At 39.6% G+C, this 19,697-nt stretch overlaps 1 protein-coding gene across 5 annotated transcripts in view; it reads right to left on the minus strand.

Moving 5' to 3' along the window:
• The window catches only part of LOC121870365 (zinc finger MIZ domain-containing protein 1-like), an 89,087-nt gene that overhangs the window by 26,982 nt on the left and 42,408 nt on the right, over positions 1-19,697 (minus strand). For all 5 annotated transcript variants that reach the window (XM_042372160.1, XM_042372163.1, XM_042372161.1 and 2 more), the window contains one exon: positions 493-699. In XM_042372160.1, the coding sequence (XP_042228094.1) occupies positions 493-699 (207 nt within the window). The remainder of the gene's footprint in view (positions 1-492; positions 700-19,697) is intronic.

A 19,697-nucleotide genomic window follows, 5' to 3' on the forward strand; every position in this document is an offset into this window, starting at 1 on the left:
GCACACAAACACAAAATATCTCTCTCTCTCTCTCTCTCTCTCTCTCATTTACAAGTCCACAGACACACACACACACACATGAACCCGTACACAATGTCTTCAAGCACACACACACCACTGAGAAGCCAACAGATCACCACAAACCCACAGAAATTTTCGAAAGTTACATCAAACCACAAAAACAGAAAAAAAAGGGAAAAAGAAAACAGTGAATATCTCCCAACATCTTAAAATATATATATACTAAAAAACACAGAGGAGAGAGAAAGCATAAAAACAGAAAAAAGAACAAATAAAAACAATAGTAAAATTAGTAAAACCAGAGTAGAAATTAAAGTTGAAATTCTATCCGCTAGATTAATTAAAAATAAATAAAATAAAGATAGAATTATAAAAATATTAAATAAATTATATTAAAAGTCAATTAATAAAACCAAACAACTGACAAACAAAATAAAAAATAAAGATGAGAAATATAAAAATAAAACTTACCCATTGGGCTTGGTGGGATAGTTGACCATATTTGAGAAAGATTTGCTATGGGGGTTGAATGGTTGAGCCGGCATGTTGGGGTTGTTGATGGTGCAGTTGGGGGTTGTGGGCGTGGGGGTGCTCTGGGTAGTCGAAGTGGTGACTCCCCACACTGTAGTAACGACAGATACAGCACCACCACCGCCACAGCTGCCTCCCACCCACTCACTGAGGAAGAAAAAAAAATAAATTGTTAAGAGTTATTGACCAATTTCACTGTTGTTATGGGGATTATAGATTTGGGGAGATAAATTTGATTAAGTTAAAAGTATATAGTTTTATTAATAAGGTGAAAAGTGTTTGTTAAGGTAGATGATGAGACAGTAATCATTGAAGTTATTTTCCTATTCTACCATAACACATAATAAATTAATATACAAAAGTACTTCCGCCAGAACAAAATGATTAATTAAGTACAGTGTTATGTTTCTATTCACGCATGGTGCGCCACTCAGTGCTGGAGTGGGACATTAGTTATGGAGAGGAGGACGCTCGTCATTGGTAAACTGGGTCACGTGACTCGCGGAGAGCATATGTCATAAGTTGAAGATATCACGTAAATTGTGGGGCACTGTCCATTGGTGTATTGGAACATATAACTCCTTGATAGCGTTTCTCATTGGTCGCCTAGGTCACGTGACTCGTGGGGGCCGTTCCTCATTGGTAGACTGGGTCACGTGATGTGCTAAATAAACAGTGCGTTTCGATCTCTCCCGGCACTTTCACTCCCCGGACACTGAACAATATATCGGATGACCCTATCACGTATTTCCCAACCTCACCCAGTCTCTACTAACACATGATCAATGATGCCAGGAAAGTATTATTTTCTTAATTATTTTTTTCCGAGTGATATTTCGAATGATGGGGTCAAATTGCTCAACACTTACCCACCATAAATAAACTAACAAACTTTTACAAATAATAAGTGCTAAAATTATTTAATTACGTATGAATGTAGTTCTCTGTCTAGCACGAAGCCAAAGTGTGCAATATTGACCCTTACATATTACCATTGGCCACATTATATTTAGCAAGAACAATAATTTGAAGTCATAAGGAATATGAAACTTGATTAGTCTTTAAACATCACACAGTTTCAAACGACACGAGATGATGTACCTCTAAATTTCTAGAAACAGTTATCTAATAGCACCTAATAACAAAATGCAAACTAGAAAAACTACTAACAGTAAGGTTTATAATGGAATAAGAAGGAAGAGAACACACCAAGGGAAACAGGCGCAAGCAAACGCACAAGTGCTTGCCTAACTCCCATTTTCTGATTACGTTACGTCAAGTTGGTTCACAAACGAGTTTTTCATGTTCAGTCTCCAAAATTGTGGACGTTAACCACTACTCAATGCTGTTATTAACATGTACTTAAAATAAATTACCCCAAAAAATTACAACGCACAACAACGTAATCTTCACACATTCTGTCTTGGTAATGAGAACCATCAGTGGTGAATAACGTCTACCACACATTCAGTGATCATTACAATCAGTCCCCCACCCCTCTTTTATCTTATCAAACAGTCGGTGGACATTTTAACATATTCCTTTTTTTTATCAAACATGCTGGAATATTTTAACACATTCCTATTTCTTTCTTTTATTCACACCTTCCGAGATTATGTTAACCCATTTACCCCTATAGATCCATTTAGGTATTCTGTGATCATTATATCGTCTAGTATTCGATATTGGTATTCAACTAATGAAAATATTGAAACTTTTGCTTACTATGATAATCTAAAATAATTAAAATGCACTATTACTGATCTATGTCGTCATATGTCAAAAAAAAATCTACAAGACGCATTAAAAATATTATTATTATCTTAACCATTAATATAATATACAATGCTTCTTCTTCTATCCCGTCATAATATAAAACAAACAATAAGCCAAAGAATGCCCTCGCAAAAATATTCCAGTACTGCACAAACGAGATGGGTTGAAAATTTCCGCCAACTTGAACAATAGCAACAGTGTCAATTTCTACCGTAACCTCGCGACCTGCCAACCAATGCTCGACTCTTCCAACATTTTTGTGTCAGGCGAACATCCACGGGAGGAGAAACTGGGGGGTGAGGATGAAGGGTGAACTAAAAAGACCGAAGAGGAAAGTTTGATGAGGAAAGAGTTATGGAAAAGAGGGCAAGGAAATGAGAAAGGGGTTGTGAGGTGATGGAGGGCGGGGGGAGGGGGGTGTAGAGATCCAGGGTGGGGGGGAAGGGAGGGAGAGAGGGAGGGAGGTGGAGACTATTGCAGGTGGTGGAAATTTTTGCGAGATCAGTGAAGTGTGGGGGGGGTGTAACTGTACCAGACTAATCATATTTCTCAATGTGGTTCACAATATTCTTCCCTGACATACTGTATATGACATAACCTAAAAGAAAAAAGATAGTTTTTTTTTCAGATTCATAAAAACGTCTCAAGACAACAACTAACTATTTCAGCGTCAGCATACGCAAAGGGAAGATATTTTGTCTACATTCTACGACACAAATTATTCATTTACTATCTTGCAAATTGCTTAACGACAACCAAAAGAAATGTTTCATGCATAATTCACATCTGGAAATATCTGACATAATTGCGTCTAATAACACCAAATAGGAAATAATAACGATGCGCCTCATGTTATCGTACAGTAAAGCGAGATTTCACCCATAACTCCACACCACAAGATCTATCATAATAACAGCGACAGAGCTATTATATTTCCAGAGACAATATGACGGGTGCATTTCGCATAATGAACTCTAGATGACGAACAATCAGGAGGGGAAGGGGAGAGGGGAAGGGGAGAAGGAGAGGGGGAGGAGGAAGTATGTTCTACTGATGACGTGGAGGCAACAAACGGTAACCTCTGGGCGGAGAAATTTCCAAGTCCTCCCCTTCACTTCCTGCTTTCCTTGTCGCCCTCACCTGCCTCGTGACTATTTTATATTGATCGTGTGTGGGTTTGTGTGCTGTTGTTTTGTGTGTTTATATTTATGTTTGTTTGAGATACTGTTTGTGTGAGATACTGTTTGTGTTTGTGTAAATCTGTTTGTGTTTGTGCAAATCTGCTTGATAATAACGTTTGTGTTTGTGCAAATGTTTGTGATGTTTGTGTGTGCAAATCTGTTTGAAATAAACTGTTTGTGTTTGTGCAAATCTGTTTGAAATAACGTTTGTGTTTGTGTAAATCTGTTTGTGTTCAAAATTAGATCTGTAAATATTGAGTCATCTACGAGTGTAATCTTGTATGCGTCTTTGAATAAAAAAAAATGTTACATTGCCTTCTATTCAATCAAAATTTAAATTAAATTATCTTCACTAACGATAAAATCTGCAATTCAATTCTTTGCTCCCTAACACTAAATTGTACAGTAACACTTGATAGAAAACCTCCAAATAGAGAATTTTGGTTTTAACCTCGGGCGCCTTCCCGTCTTGAAATTACCATATACTGTATGTCACCTTCTGGACATAATTTTTTTTTACAACTGTTTCCCCTACTTCCTGTGGGGGTTTTTTGTGACGAACTTTTTTTTTAAATATTTCCTTCAATTCCTCCTCTTGAAAAATGTTTAACATAGTTTTATTAACTTCTTCTACCCTTCATCTACTATTTCCCTTTATTTTGGGATCTTTGCGCCATAAGTTTCTTCATTCCCCCGTATTCAAATATTAACTTCATTATCATACCTCTTGCTTCACTTCCTCGTTTTAAAATATTAACTTCATTATCATACATCTTACTTCATTTCTTGTTTTTCTTTTTTAATCGTTCGTCTTGCTTCACTTCCTCGTCTGTGTGGTGTTGGGCGGGCGGGGGGACGGGTGACGTAACGCTTTTTCGTCAGTTTCTGGTGAGTGTAATTATAAGTTGAATGATGGGTGACAACGTGTATGTGGCGGCGCTCTTCACTCCTCCACGCTACACACAATTCCTGCCTCTGGTTGCCCTAATTTCTTTTGTTCTTCTAACTACTGGTATTATCTATGAATTCTGCTACATATGTAAAAGAGAATCATATTCGTTTACTTAATATTTACTGGTCTTCTTCAATGTCTACTCGAGTCATATTCACGCTATTGAAATAAATTTGATTCGGTCATTTGAAATTTGTCTGTTCGATTTGATTTGCATTTCACATAAGCATATACTGTATTCGTATGTATCTCTCTCAAAATTAACGTCAATGTTTTATACAAATTTTACGTTATCAAATATCTTGCTTCCTCTTGTAAAAAAAATATATATATGCTAATAACACGACATTATCAGAAAAATTTTAAGATATTCTGCTTTACTTCCTCCTTTGGTCAAAATAAGTGATATATACAACGTAAACATCACTATCACAATACTTTCTAGTCCTATATTTTGGGGAGGAGGTTGGGTCATATACTGTATTCGCATCAATTTAATCTTGCGCAGAGCGGGGATGACCGCAAGAATGTATGTGTGTGTGTATGTGTGTGGGTGTCTCGCCCGCACCTTGTGAAACTTTTACACGGCTCCCAGATCTCTTCTCGCCCGTGACAAACTCTGCAATATCTCACTTGTATGAATCTAATCCAACAAGCACCTATCACTATTGCTCAAATTTCAACATAAAGAGAAAATACAGATCATTTCCATACACTAACCGCATAAAAATGACAGTATGCCAAATAGATATTAAAAATACTAACATTTAATGCAGCTAAAAATATATATCAATGTTAAAATGTCAATATAAAACAAATATCATTAATCACAATTTAATGTTCTATTCTTATACTTGACGTCGACAGCCTGAAGGCGGGATGTACTGTACTCACTCCGTGTTCTATCTCTCGTATTATTGATAATTAATTAATACCTGATGTACTAACCTAGAACACGCGCTTAAAGCCCCTTAGTCGTTAAAGCATTGTAATATAAGATCAACACTTCGCTTATATAAATTCTATAAACGGTCTTATACTCAATATCTTATAAACTTTCAGTAATATATGAAACGATAGATATACAAGTCCTCCAGGGATTACTAAGACCTAGTTCACTATACGGCCTCCAGCTGTATCACTCCCAACAACCCAGATTTCTACAACGAAGACTTTATAATGACGAATCACTGACAAACCACCCAGATTTCTACAACAATTAACACAGTTTCACCAGTATATCCAGATTTCTTCAGGTTACATCACTAAACAGCGATCAAAAGTAAACCCATTCACCCACACCGTGCTAGAAGATATGTCTGAGCGTCATTGTCTCATATACTGTAAATATAGTTACCCCCTTGGACAATTTTTTTTTTTACCAGACCAAGCGAGTGCGACTGACGTAGAATATTTACAAACTATGCGGTTGTGTCTGTCTGAGCGCCACAAAACCCTGTGTTATATGGACCTAAATACATAATTAATTTAGCATAGTAAAGTGTGCATGTGAAAGCGGTACATCAACTTAACTTACATAATTAATTTTAGGATACGAGGGTGTAAATTTAAAGAGGCTGAAAATTGATCCTCCATGCATATATAATTTTACGCACTTGGGGTCTAATTCTTAAGTTTCTCTCATTTTTCTCGGCAAAATTTCCAAACAGCTACACTCGCTTCACATATCGGCGGTCACGGTCAACTAAATCTATTTCTCCACTCAACTGTTGATGCGAAAGTAATATATCCAATAAACAAGTGCAATCGCCCTAACACAAAGAAGCCACTGAATGAAAGATACCAATATAGAGAGAGAGTAGAGCGTGGGTGGTGGTAGTGGGTGTAGAGAAGGTGGAGGGGGAAGGTAGTGTTGGTGGGGGAAGGGGGTGGAGTCCGGTCATTGTCCGAACCAACCACGTACTGTACAACCCATCCACCAGTGAGGAGCAGGGACACGTCTCAAGGTACTCTGTAACACCATGCCCCCCCCCACCCACCCACCCTTAAATAACCATATCCTACACACAGGACCTTAGCAGATTAACACTATTCGTCTATTTACCTTTTATCAATCATGACAATACGGTTGTGAAAGGTACAGTTTTAATGGGCTAAGGTTCGTGATTGTAAGGACGATGGTGAGTCGTGGATAACGGAGACAGCGGGGCTGTGGTACAACATCTGTTCCTCCCACAATGGTCACCGCTACCGCTGCTATAATGCCACTTAGTATTACCGCTGCTTTGATGCCACATAGCACATAGTATTACCGCTGCTATGATGACACATAGCACATAATATTACCGCTGCTTTGATGCCACATAGTATTACCACTGCTATAATGCTACCTAGCACATACTATGCTATCAATGCTAGGATAATCATGAAAACATAACAACACCTATTGAACAACTGTCAATATTGCAATGAATTATTTTGTGGTTATCACTTTCAAAATTAATATACGCAACAAGAACTCACAATTCCAGTTCAATTGTCAAAACAAAAACATACTTATTCTTCACTAAAAAAATAAGACAAGAAAATGTTAAAGAATCTCTTAGGTTTTCGTGATCGAAGTCTAGTGAATAATTTGAACGTATAGTTTACAATGAATTACCTAAAGGGTTGTATGTATGGATTGAGATTATTGCATCCTATTCACATGCCAATCCCAAATAGATTCCCTATTAATTCCGTATTCTGGATAAATAGTATAATGTACATAAACACTTTATCCCTCTTGCATCCACAATTCATGAACAAAAAACCAATGAACTGTGTTCTTGCAATCGTAAATCGCAAAAAAAACAGTGAAGATCTAAGCGTAGCGTCCTTTCACCATTACGATGTTATGGCGATTTGAAGGTATCATTTTCACCTCCCCAGTCACCAGAGAACGTCATAACACCTGGTGGAACAAACCTATATCTATCAACACAAATAAGAACAAACTACATATATGTCTCCTAGATGCTATCATCATTTCACCAGTAAAATGTTATGACGACTTGAACGCACCATTTTCACTAAGTACCGCCACTTGAGAACGTAATAATATCTTCTAGAACACACAATATCTATCAACACACACACACACAAGGACTCGCACTGGACCGTCCAAGATTTATGGGCTAGCAATAAATAGTCACCAAATACCGTCCACATACCGGACATGCTAGCAAGGACTAGCAACCCAGCCACTGTTGCCAACACCAAGAGACTACCATACCACCCCAGGCTGACTCTCAACCTGGCCACGAATCTGAGTGCCTTTCCAATCCTATTTTTGGATAATGAGAGGTTACGGTGTGAAAGTTACCAGGCTAAACATTACACAGATTCACCTCAGCAGTACGCTTACTACTTGCTTACATAATTCTACCTATAATCAGTAAACTTCCTGTCTATACATTTATTTATACATATTTATATCATACAATATAATTAAATACAGTGCTAAATCTATCATAATCTTATACAAATATATTCTTTAACACTTCACTTTACTATGTCTATTGAATGTTCGGGAGAAAACACGATATAAAACACCTTAAATAATGCGACCGGAACAAAGTGTTAGCGTAATAATAGCTTGAACATTCTTATGGTGCAGTTAACACCTATATGCATCTGCAGAACCAGGCCGAGGCACAGACCAAGAGGGTGTGTGATGACACCTGGTAACACTGGCGGGTGGGTGGGAGGGAGTGAGAAATATGCTACCTGCTCTACGGGTCTCCTCCTCCGTCCCCTCCTGACTCCCACCACATTTCCCCCCTTCTCCCCTTCACCTTAACAGTCATTTTACCTTTTTTCTACACCCATTCCCTCCACCTCTCCCTCAACACCAACACTGCCACTCAGCACTGCACTCCATCAAGAATTTGTATTCAGAAACATGATTTTTTGAAATGTCACATATTTTGCTATTCTCAACATCGTTCTCACACACACATTAACCTAATGATGTATATGGGCATTGAACTCTGCTCTAACATTTTCATTTGTTTTATTTAAAGTAAGTTAATATTGTTTATTTTTCTACGTAAAATTTTTTTATTCTTGTTTCTAATAATCTTAAACAATTGAATGTTTACGCACCATTGAAAACAATATCAAGAGTTTCTGGAAAAAACGCCGAATTTTTCTATTTTCAATTTTTTATGCCTTACTTTAACTATTATTATCTATAACTAACAAAACTACCAGAATCGGTCAAATATGCTCATTATTTATACAAAAAATAAACTATCACATAATGGAGTGATATATTCATAGCAAGGTAACATGGATATATACACATTATAAAAAGACGTAATTATGCGAAATAAATCTTGTCGCAATGAGCTATACACAACAACAATGTACTTGGGTGCGAAAAGAATTCTTACAAACCGTTTAGGTGCGCACAAAAGCCATTTAAGTCCATTCAAGCCTATTCAACGCTCTGAATTGATTCTTGACTACACTTGGGAGAATAAATTTAATACACTGCTCTTGGTGTATAACGATGTTTCCTGAAGTGACAACGACCTAGAGTAACCAACAAGTGTGATTAAAATAACAGGGCTGTCAATCAGTCCGACGCACAGTTATTTTCACCCCAACTACACCCCGCTGCCGGCCGTACGATCACCTCAGCATCTCTCACCAAATTCTTTCTGGAGCTCAGGCGGAGTGATGTTGTGTAGGGTCCCTAATATAGGTATGCACGCATAAACGTCCACTGATTCTGACATCATCATCATCAATCATCATCATCATAATAATAATAATAATAATAATAATAATAATAATAATAATAATAATAATAAAACATACATAAGGTAAAGGCTAGACTGCAAAAACGTAAAAAAAAAAAAGGTCCGGTTAGTCCTTTAACGACACAATTTGAGGTGTAACTATTCAGTTTTATGGTCGTCAGTTGTAACGCGCCATAATCTGTGACTACTTTTGCCATTAATACTAGTCACGAATGGATCCTCTCGCTTGAACAATATCAAAAGGTTATGCCTCCCTCCCTCCCTTTCTCGGTCCCTAACCCTCTATGGCCGACATATCTCGTTGCCAGCAGTCGCAAGGTAACTGAAAAAAAAAACTGTCGCTCAATTAATTGACGGTACGCCCATACGCCCATCGTCGAGGACGGGGGCACAATGATTTCCGCAAGAACCATGATTTACTTTGCCCATGACAGCAAAAAACCTCTGTTATGCGGGAAAAATGTGAGGCGGGATGAAGAAGGCCGTAAGACAACATAAGCAGCAAGGCGATCTCGACCTCTGGCCGCCCTACAAGAGGAGCCACATCAGCGCGCCGCCGCCAGTGTCTCGTGGGCAATTCTCGAGGACGCGTGCGACCACCTCTGAGACATGTTGGTCTCGTCACGCCAAACTGAGCCTCATGGCGCCTCTGTTTACGGCTGTGTACACAACAAGTGGCGACCCGGGGATACGTCCACAATGCTCTCTATGTAAACTAAATGTCATGTTGACCTGTAACCACCCGCGCCGAGTACTGATGGTGGTGGCTGTTGGATGTGTCTGTCTGTTGTGGGATTCTGTTAACTTGGAGGGTGAGGAAGATATATTGGGTAAACAAGTTACTAAAATATCCACAACTCACGACTGAATAAAATATCATGTAGAGTATCACCCTCACCACCTCTCTCCCTCCCTCTCACCTCCACTCCCTCCCTCTCACCTCCACTCCCTCCTCCCTCCTCTGCTACCACTCCCTCCCCCTGTACTCCTCCTTCGCCAATACCTCCCTCCGTTGTTACCACCATCACCTCCACCTCGAATACAATCACTTACCTCCATTTCCTCCTCCTCCACCACTATCAGAACGTACTTATCGCCACCACTACCACCATTCCTACCACTACAATTACTAATATTACCACCATTACTATTACTACCACCACTAATCACAGAAAATTGAGAAAAGGGGGGAAAAGCAGATGTGGTAGGGAGAAAATGGGGAGTGGAGGGGAGAAAAATGGGCATATGAAGGGGAAAATAAGATAGGGAGAAATTGTGGTGAGGTAAAAAAAATAGGATAAGAGAAAATCGGGTGAGAGGATAATAGGAAAAGTAAAGAAATTGGGAGTGTGTAGGGAGAACATGATATACGTAATAAGCAACAGAAAAGGGGCGGGAAAATAGGTAAAATATGTTAGTAAAGTCACGCACCTTCACCAGGACTATTATATTATTATTATTATTATTATTATCGTTATCTATATTACTATCATCATTATCGCCATCTATATTATTATTAGTAGTAGTAGTATTATTCCATTTTTACGTTTGATATGTTTATTTTATTTCCTTTTTTTCTTACACTTATCATTTACAAATACCTCTCTCTGATAAGTTTACCTTCCCTAACACCTGTACAACTAGACGTCAGCCGCATAACATATTTTACTTCACATGATAACTGGACCATTTTTGACGAAACGACCTATTAAAGGGACTGAGTATTTCCCAGTTATCCGAGTGTTGGTTTAGACGAGTCTAGACTGTCTGGTTCATGTTTGGTTGAACGGGGCTCACGGTTACCCGGATCTTGGAGGAAGACGAGGCGGAAGGGAGTGAAAAAGGAGACGAATGGAAGAGATAATTTGAGAAAGGGAAGATAATAAAATAAAAGTGTAGGTAGTTTATAGATTGAATTAAAAGTTCAAACGTAAATAATAATAAAACGGTGTCGTCATTATTATCTAAAACATAACAGTACCAAATCATACTTAATGCTATAAACATTCCCTAGATCGCCTTTTAAAACAAGGGATTGGTATAAAAATATTGAAAAAAAGCGTTCGTTCGTAAATGAAATCTAAAAAAAGGCTCTGAAAAAACGATTTATGACACATATAATATAAAAGTAAATAAAACAACAACAGTAACCTCTAAATTAAAAAAAATAACAAAAACATGTTTACTACGTTTCAATAACTAAAAGATTTTAAAGCGAGCAAACGAATTCTCCGTAACACAAAACAAAGGACAATCGAAACAGTATTACCAAGACGGCGGGTGACCTACCACTAAGCCGACCAAATTACGGTGAATAAAATCCCGAAGAAAATGTAGAATATTTGTATGTGGTTGGGGATAATCTTCATAAATATCCATATGTGACCGACTGTGTGGTTAAAAATATTTGTGGTTGAACTTGTTAACGGCCCCGAGACCTGCCAGCCACGTTTAAATTACCATTACATGTTAACTGCCTCTGAGGTGGGTAGGTAGGTAGGTAGGTAGGTGGGTGGTAGGGTGGGTGGGTGGGTGGTGGGTGGGTGGGTGGGTGGTGGTGGGTGGTGGGTAGGTAGGTGGGTGGGTGGATGAGTAGATAGGTTGTGGAGATGAATATATTATACAGTTATTCATCCTGGTAAGTAATAATAATGATGACGCTAATGACGATAATAATAATAATAAAAAAAATAATAATAATAATTAATCTTTACATTTGTCCAAAACATCACACAACTATACCAGTAAAAAGCTAATTATTTTACACACACACACACACACACACACACACACACACAGATGGTATGTAGTGTGTGTGATATTGCATGAGGTGCTCTGGGTGTTGCACGGCTTCGTTATATCGCGCCTGAACACGGGAAATCTGCAATCACTCTCTCTGCTAACCACACACACACACACACTCCCTTACCGCATGATTTACGTTGTCTGACACTTGCGTAGTATGTTATCGATTTCTTCATCTCTCTCTCTCACGCCCCTATCTCACCCCTTTATCCAATCGCTATCTCTTATCTCTCAAACCTCTTCTCCCTCACCACTGTATCTCTGCCCTCACCCTTCCTTCTCCCAAAATCCTCCACCCGTTTCCTTCTCTCTCTCTCTCTCTCTCTCTCTCTCTCTCTCTCTCTCTCTCCAAACTCCCTATTTCTCACCTCCTTCTCGTTCCCCTCCCTACAGGTGTTAGCACAGCTGTGGAACATTTAGTACACAAGTGTTGGGGACAGTTGCTGCATTACGTTCACACACACACACACACACTAGCTCTCAAAAGACATCATATTTACAACCAATTACACGTGAAATAGGTTCTTAATTGGGGTTCACATACAGGTAGTGCCCATTAATTAACGTGTACATCAAACTCATCATACATTTCCCCCTATTTACATTCAATTTACAGGTGTCAACAGGTGTTACCACTAAGAATGTTTATCCCTATTCACATCTAAACTCTATAAATTACAGATGAAATAGGTACTAATAGACAGAAACGATATAAGATTAGTAGCACTTCATAACTACCTTACGATTCGTAGGAGAAATAGGTGTAAATTGGTACTGCTATAGAAGACATCAATTCGCATAAGCTCGGCCAATTACATACAAATTGGCGTAATAGGTACGAAAAAGAGGTTAAAATTTAAAAGAAAAATGACGCAGCCATTCACAACTGCCACAACCAATCGCATCTAAGGCGGGAATTAACTTTGATTTCATCCTATTAAACCGTTAATTGGCTCATAAACTCCTATTTATGCCCACTACGTGTCAATTTAAAAGGTACTCCACCAATTTGCAAATAAAATAGGCATTAATAGGAACTTGAAATCGCAATATACGTCACATACCTATTTACACTCAAATTAATGGGTATATATATATATATATATATATATATATATATATATATATATATATATATATATATATCAAACTTAACCTATTTAAGTTGAATAAGGTGATGGTGGATTGATGTACCCCTATTTGGAACCAATTTAAGGGTAAAATGGGCGTTTATTGGCGCTAATAGTTAAGACATACACTGGATCCCCATTTATACATACGTTAACTACTTACAGGTAAAATAGGTGTCATAGTAAGTCGTGTTGTATTAGTTCTGTTTTCAATGAGCTTACGTAGACAGACAGACAGACAGACAGACAGACAGACAGACAGACACACACACACACACACACACGTACAAGGAAAATCCCTCCTCTCTCTTTCTCCCTGGCACACACACCTGTGCGCTCTCTCTCTCTCTCTCTCTCTCTCTCTGTCATCACAGAATACTAAAGTGGTGTTTCACAATCTTCAGGGTTTTCAGTGTTGTGGTTGTGAAATGTGAAGGTTTAGGTTGTGTGTGTGTGTGTATCCCAAATTTATCATGTAATAATAATAATAATAACAATAATAATAACAACAATAATAATGACAACAACAACAATAATAATAATAATAATAATAATAATAATAATAATAACCTAACCTAACCTCCTCAGTCCCCTCCCTCCTCCCCCCAGGCTAGCTAGTGTTAAACCTCTCCTAACTTGTTTATAGTCTCTGAATATACCCTAAATAAACCCAACAGCCTCCTTCCACTAAACCACTTGGTGATCACATGAAACTTTACGACGTATTGGTAACGGGGGGTGTGGGGGAGGGAGGGTGGGGAGGGGGTGGGGAGGGAGGGGTGGGGAGGGGTGGGGTGAGAAGGGAAGTGGATGGCCAGAGGTAGGAGAAGGAGGTTGGAGGCGAGGGGGTAGCTAGGGGTGGGAGAGGGGGAAAGGAAGTAGCCACGGGAAGGGGTAAGGGGAGTGGATGGCCAGGGGTGGGAGAGGTGGAGGAGGGAAGCAAGGACGGGGCTAGGGGAGGGGTAGCAAGGGGTAGCAGGGTAGGGGAGGGGTAGCAAGGAGGGGTGGCCAGGGATGGGAAAGAGGGAGGGGTAGCCAGGGATGGGAGAGGGAAGGATAGCCAGGGATGGGAGAGGGGAGGTAACCAGGAATGGGAGAGGGGGAGGAGTAGCCAGGATGGGGGAGGGGAGGGGTAGCCAGGGATGGGAGAGGGGGAGGAGTGGGGGAAGAGGGATGATGAGTGGAAACATCGACATTCGTTTAAATAAACAAAAATAAATTCTGCTTCCCGCGTATTAGTCGGGCGTAAAATCGGTTCTAAAATACCAATAAAATCTTTACTAAATTTCCCGATAACCGATATTTTTTATTATTACTAATCTTTAATTTCTAAAAGGGAGTAAATCAACCTCTTGTGTAAATCATGTAAAAAAATGTAAAAGAAAATACTACAAACGAAATTTCGACTTAAAATGCAGTACAAATCTCCGCCTGCCAGCAGTGAACTCGGTGGTGCGCTAACCCCGAGTTTAAATTACCTGGAGTTCACACGATATATTATCTTCCTCTTACTGGAGATGTGAGAACGCAGCCAACAGACTAGAACGCAGCCAACAGATTAGAACGCAGCCAACAAACTCAAAAGCAGCCAACAGACTCAAACGCATCCAAATCGAAGTACAAAATAAGAAGAAAAAATCGTACAAATTATTGAGAATCCGTCACGTAACCTAACCTAAGGCAACCAGTTTTAGTGACATTCTCAAAATCTACGAAGGATTCTCTTAATTAAAAACAGCCGGGTCTTTCTTCACTTTATCTCATTATTAATACACGCTAACGATATACTGGAAGGAATAGGTTAGGTTAGGTTGTGTTAGGTTGTGTTTAGGTTAGGTTGAGAGAGAGAGAGAGAGAGAGAGAGAGAGAGAGAGAGAGAGAGAGAGAGGTATGCGTGTCTAGCTAACAAAATAACCCGCCAAGATGCTCAGCAAGGAGAAACTGCAGTATGCGAACCACCGTTAACCCACACAGTAACACAAGCTCTTCTGAAAGTTCACTCATCTGATATAAACATTAATGGAGCGAGGGAAAAAAATCGCTTGACTACTGAAAAAAATCGATGATATTTTCTGATATAGAGAAATAGATGATATAATTTATTCAGAAAGTAAAACAAATCATTCCTATACAATATTAAATAAAAATAGAAATATATGTACAGTTGCGGTCAAAATTCCCTAAACACTTGGCATCTACTTTGTATCTGTGTGCGTGTGTCACCTGTAAATTAGGTAAGGTGTGCAGGTGTGGGCCGGGAGTCGACTCATTTAACACGTCAGCATAAATCATAAGGTCTGTCTGTGGTGTATATCTGTGTCTGTCTGTGTGTGTGTCTGTGTCTGTCTGTCTGTGGTGTGTGTGCGTGTGTGTGTGTTTCTCTTCGTCAGTGTTTTTCTGTCAGTCTGTTGCCTCTTCGTCATCACCTTTATACGTATGTCAGTCGGTCTGTTGGCCTGATTGTGTTTCCTGGCTGTCACCAACGCACCAACACCTGATTTTCAATAATATAATGAGGCCATCGACCAGCCAGTGTATGTGTTGTGATAAAAGTGACCGATAATAGAGATAACAACAACCATAACTGTTCCCATGTGTACACTACCCTCCCCCCCCTCCTCCACCACCCCTCTTTCCCCTTTTATCACCCCTCTCGCCTTTCTCCCTTCCTTCATTCCTCTTCTCCCTTCCTTTTATTGTTCCTCTTTTCCCTTTTTTCCTCCCTCCAGAAGTTCCATTCCTTCTTCCCTTCCCTTATATCTGCTCTCCCTTCCCTCCCTCCCTCAGTTAGTCCTATCTACTCCCCCCTTCCCTTCACTCACTTGATTGTTTCACTCATTCCAACTCTTATTCCCCTCCCCTTCCCTCACCCCCTTGGTGTACTCTGGTGAACAATCAACTTGAGAACTTTCTTCCCCTTATACCCTATTGTCTTCACCCCCTCCCCCTCCCTCCTACCTCCCTAACCCTACCTCCTCCTCCTCTCTCTCTCTCTCCACTGGTTAGGTTGAGTCTGGTTGGGTTGGGTTGGGTTGTTAGGTTGAGTCTGGATTGGGTGGTTAGGTTAGGTTACAGGAAAAAAAAATTCGAGGAAAAGTCCTAAGTTAATACGTCCGGCGCCGAGCATCTTAAGTTAAATTTAAGAGGAACAAATTGTCATGTACGCCACAGTCCCTCCTACCCCCACCACGGCTGTCACGGAATATTTACAACTCTATAACTTACAACCTTTTATTCACAACCCTCAAGGAAAAAAAAGCCTCATTGATCTTTATGAGAGAGAGAGAGAGAGAGAGAGAGAGAGAGAGAGAGAGAGAGTTACAACTTGGTAGGAGACGCTTTAATTACTCCGGAAACAAAATCACCTAAACAGAACACGACGGGAATGAAAACACACACACACACATCAGCAACAACCACCCATTCCCCGCAGCCAATCACGAGGCTCGACGCTAACAAATTGGAGCATCGCGGTGTCAGAGAGAGAGAGAGAGAGAGAGAGAGAGAGAGAGAGAGAGAGAGAGAGAGAGAGAGAGAGAGGATAAAAACTAAGAACAATGAAAACAAAATTATATGGAAATAAGACACAAACAAACAACAATAAAAAAATCGTAGAATTAAGAAAACAATAATTAACAAGAAAGTAAAAGATGATAGACATTAAAAAACGCGATAAACTGGAACACAAGAGAAACTGCAAAAGGAAGAAAGAGAATAAGCACAAGCAAAGGGGAAATAAGAAAGAGAAGAGGAATAATGGGATTAAGGAAGAATAAGGAAGAGGGGGGAACAATCAAAGGGAATAAGTCACACACACACACACACACACACACACACACACACACACACACACACACACACACGAACAACGTCGCCTTCAAGTATCAGAAACTGGGCCACATTTTCTGGTGTTCTACTCCACAAGATAAACGAAGAATGACTTGTCAGCTAAATTTATCCACGGCAGGACACACACACACACACACAAAAGGAGGAACGATCATCGAGTTTATTCAAGTTTGTTGTAGTGAAGAAATTGGCGCGCATCGTCGACTGGAGAGAAAATGACTTTTTTTTCTTCTTTTTCTGTCTCTCTTGTTTATCTTTTATTGTTCTTTCTTGTTTTCTCTCTGTATTCTTATATTTATTCGTATTTCTTTCTCTCCTTCCCTCCTCTTCTCTTTCTTTCTCAATTCTTGCATTTATTCCTCTCTCTCTCTCTCTCTCTCTCTCTCTCTCTCTCTCTCTCTCTCTCACATATACTTATAAAACACTAATTTTTTCTTCGTCTTCTGTTACTCGAGGCGCCAAGTTAACATAGACAAGTTTATATCAAACAAATCGACTATTAGAAGAGAATAATGAGGGGTATTTCTTGGTCCTGGTGCCAGTATGGGGAGGAGAGGGGGGAGGGGGAGGGGAGGGAGGAAGGGAAGGGAGGGAGGAGAAGGGGGGGAGGAAGGGAAGGAAGGGAGGAGGAGAAGGGGGGGAGTAAGGGACCAGACCACACAACACAGTTTGCCTCTCACCTGTCGTCTCCCTTCTTCCTGGGTGCTATTGGTTCACCTGAAGATTAGACACCCCAGTAGTCGATTTATTTCACCTAAAGATTAACTACCCTGATGCTGACTTGGGTAGTTGGTTGGTTAGGTTAGAGTTTGATTAGTATTAAGTTAGTATTAGGTTAGGTTTGGTTGGTTTGTGTGAATGTTCAGGTGTCTTATCAGGTGATCCGCTCCACTAATTGATTTATTGCAGTATGACATTAGTTTATTACTACTGATCTATATAAAAAAACAAATGTTATCATAAACACAGATATTTAGCAAGATTTCATCATATTTAACAATGGATTAAAATAAAGAATTTGTACCCAGATCTTGTCTCAAAACTGGTTCTGTTCCTTAACTAAATTGTATACTGTAGTTTATGAGAATTCCAAAGATATATATAGATACATCAATGGGAGAATGACATTGCCTACGAACAAACATTAATTGTCTGAAGCATCTTCCCTAAACAGGAGACAATCCCAGGGGAGCCACACAGACGTACTGCCACTTGGTCCGTATTATCAGTCATAAACGTGAGGAGCCGAGTCATGCTCCCTCCCTCCGTGTGACGCTCACAACAGCCCGGAGCAGAAATCATCCGATACTCCTCAACGTCAGTAACTTGTTTCTAAATATAGACTCAGGTCGACACTCACTCCCGTACACCATCCTCGCTGCCACTCACACCTCCTCATCACACACCACACAATGTTGAATTACTCGCTGAGTGACATGTCGTCCTCAAGTAAAATATACATTGACATAAAAAGGGAAATCTTGCGACACCTGGCAACACGACAGTATAGCCGCCTGACTCGTAATTTATTTTTTTGTTGACTAAACTTTCTGATCACTGCCAAAGAATATTGTATCTCTGGCAGGTTAATGTTTTCGCTAAAAGCTTTCAGACTCAATATTCAGTTACAGACGTAAGCAAACGTGAATATCTGTGAGGTGTGAGTAATGCTGTGGTGAATATAGAAACTGTAAACGAAAGGGTATAAATTCCTGCCACTTATACTGTACACCCCACCGTCACTAATAACACCGAATGTGTAAGTAATGGCTAATTAATATCTCACTATTGGCTATTACAGTCGATGATTCGGGTAAATAAAGTAGTGAACATATGCGTGTGGCGGGTGAGTGAGTGGTGGTGAAGTGAGTGAGTGAGGCGACAAGGTTAGTCTGGTGCTGACGTGTTGATGGGTCAGGGTTGTGCTGCCATCGTCTTACTCTCAACACGCACCCCTCCGCTCTCACCCTCCTGAATATTCGATAAACTTCTTCGTGACACTGACAGATTTATTCGTGCCACGGCGTAATACCTGGCAGCTGGGGGGGGGCCCGAAATTTCATAGTAAAAAGACAAGAGAAGATACAGGATATAACAAGACAATAGAGGAAAAATAATGTTTACAGTTACATCAGTGGGCATCAGAAACAAACCACCAAGAGCTCAAAATTTCCCATTAAAGAGTCAGAATGTATAAAGCTGCCGGAAAAAAAATATTTAAAAATAACAAATGAACATGGGATCGAGAACGGTGTTTACAATAACAAACATGAGAGCATCAGAGAGCAACACGATAAAATACCGAGGCAGCGGGTCAAAAAATTCATAACATTTAAAGTATATTGTTAGAGAGAGAGAGAGAGAGAGAGAGAGAGAGAGAGAGAGAGAGAGAGAGAGAGAGAGAGAGAGAGAGACCAAAACTGTAAATGAAAAAAATAAAGATGGAACTAAGAACGTACACGATAAAAAAATGAACATCAGGTAGGCTTATCCTCCTCACACACACACACACTAAGGCGCGACAGTATAAAAACCCGCCCATATTTTTCCCGCCTTTTTTCACCTTTCTAAAGCCAATAGGTACCTAAAAAAAAAGATGTCTAGACTTCAAAAAACGTACTGTAGTAGCCTCGACATACTCAAGGAATTTTTTTTTTTTTTGCGTTGAACTGTCTGTCTGTCT

The sequence above is a fragment of the Homarus americanus genome, unplaced genomic scaffold, assembly GCF_018991925.1.
Source record: "Homarus americanus isolate GMGI-L3 unplaced genomic scaffold, GMGI_Hamer_2.0 scaffold40856, whole genome shotgun sequence".
In the NCBI taxonomy this organism is placed as follows: domain Eukaryota; kingdom Metazoa; phylum Arthropoda; class Malacostraca; order Decapoda; family Nephropidae; genus Homarus; species Homarus americanus.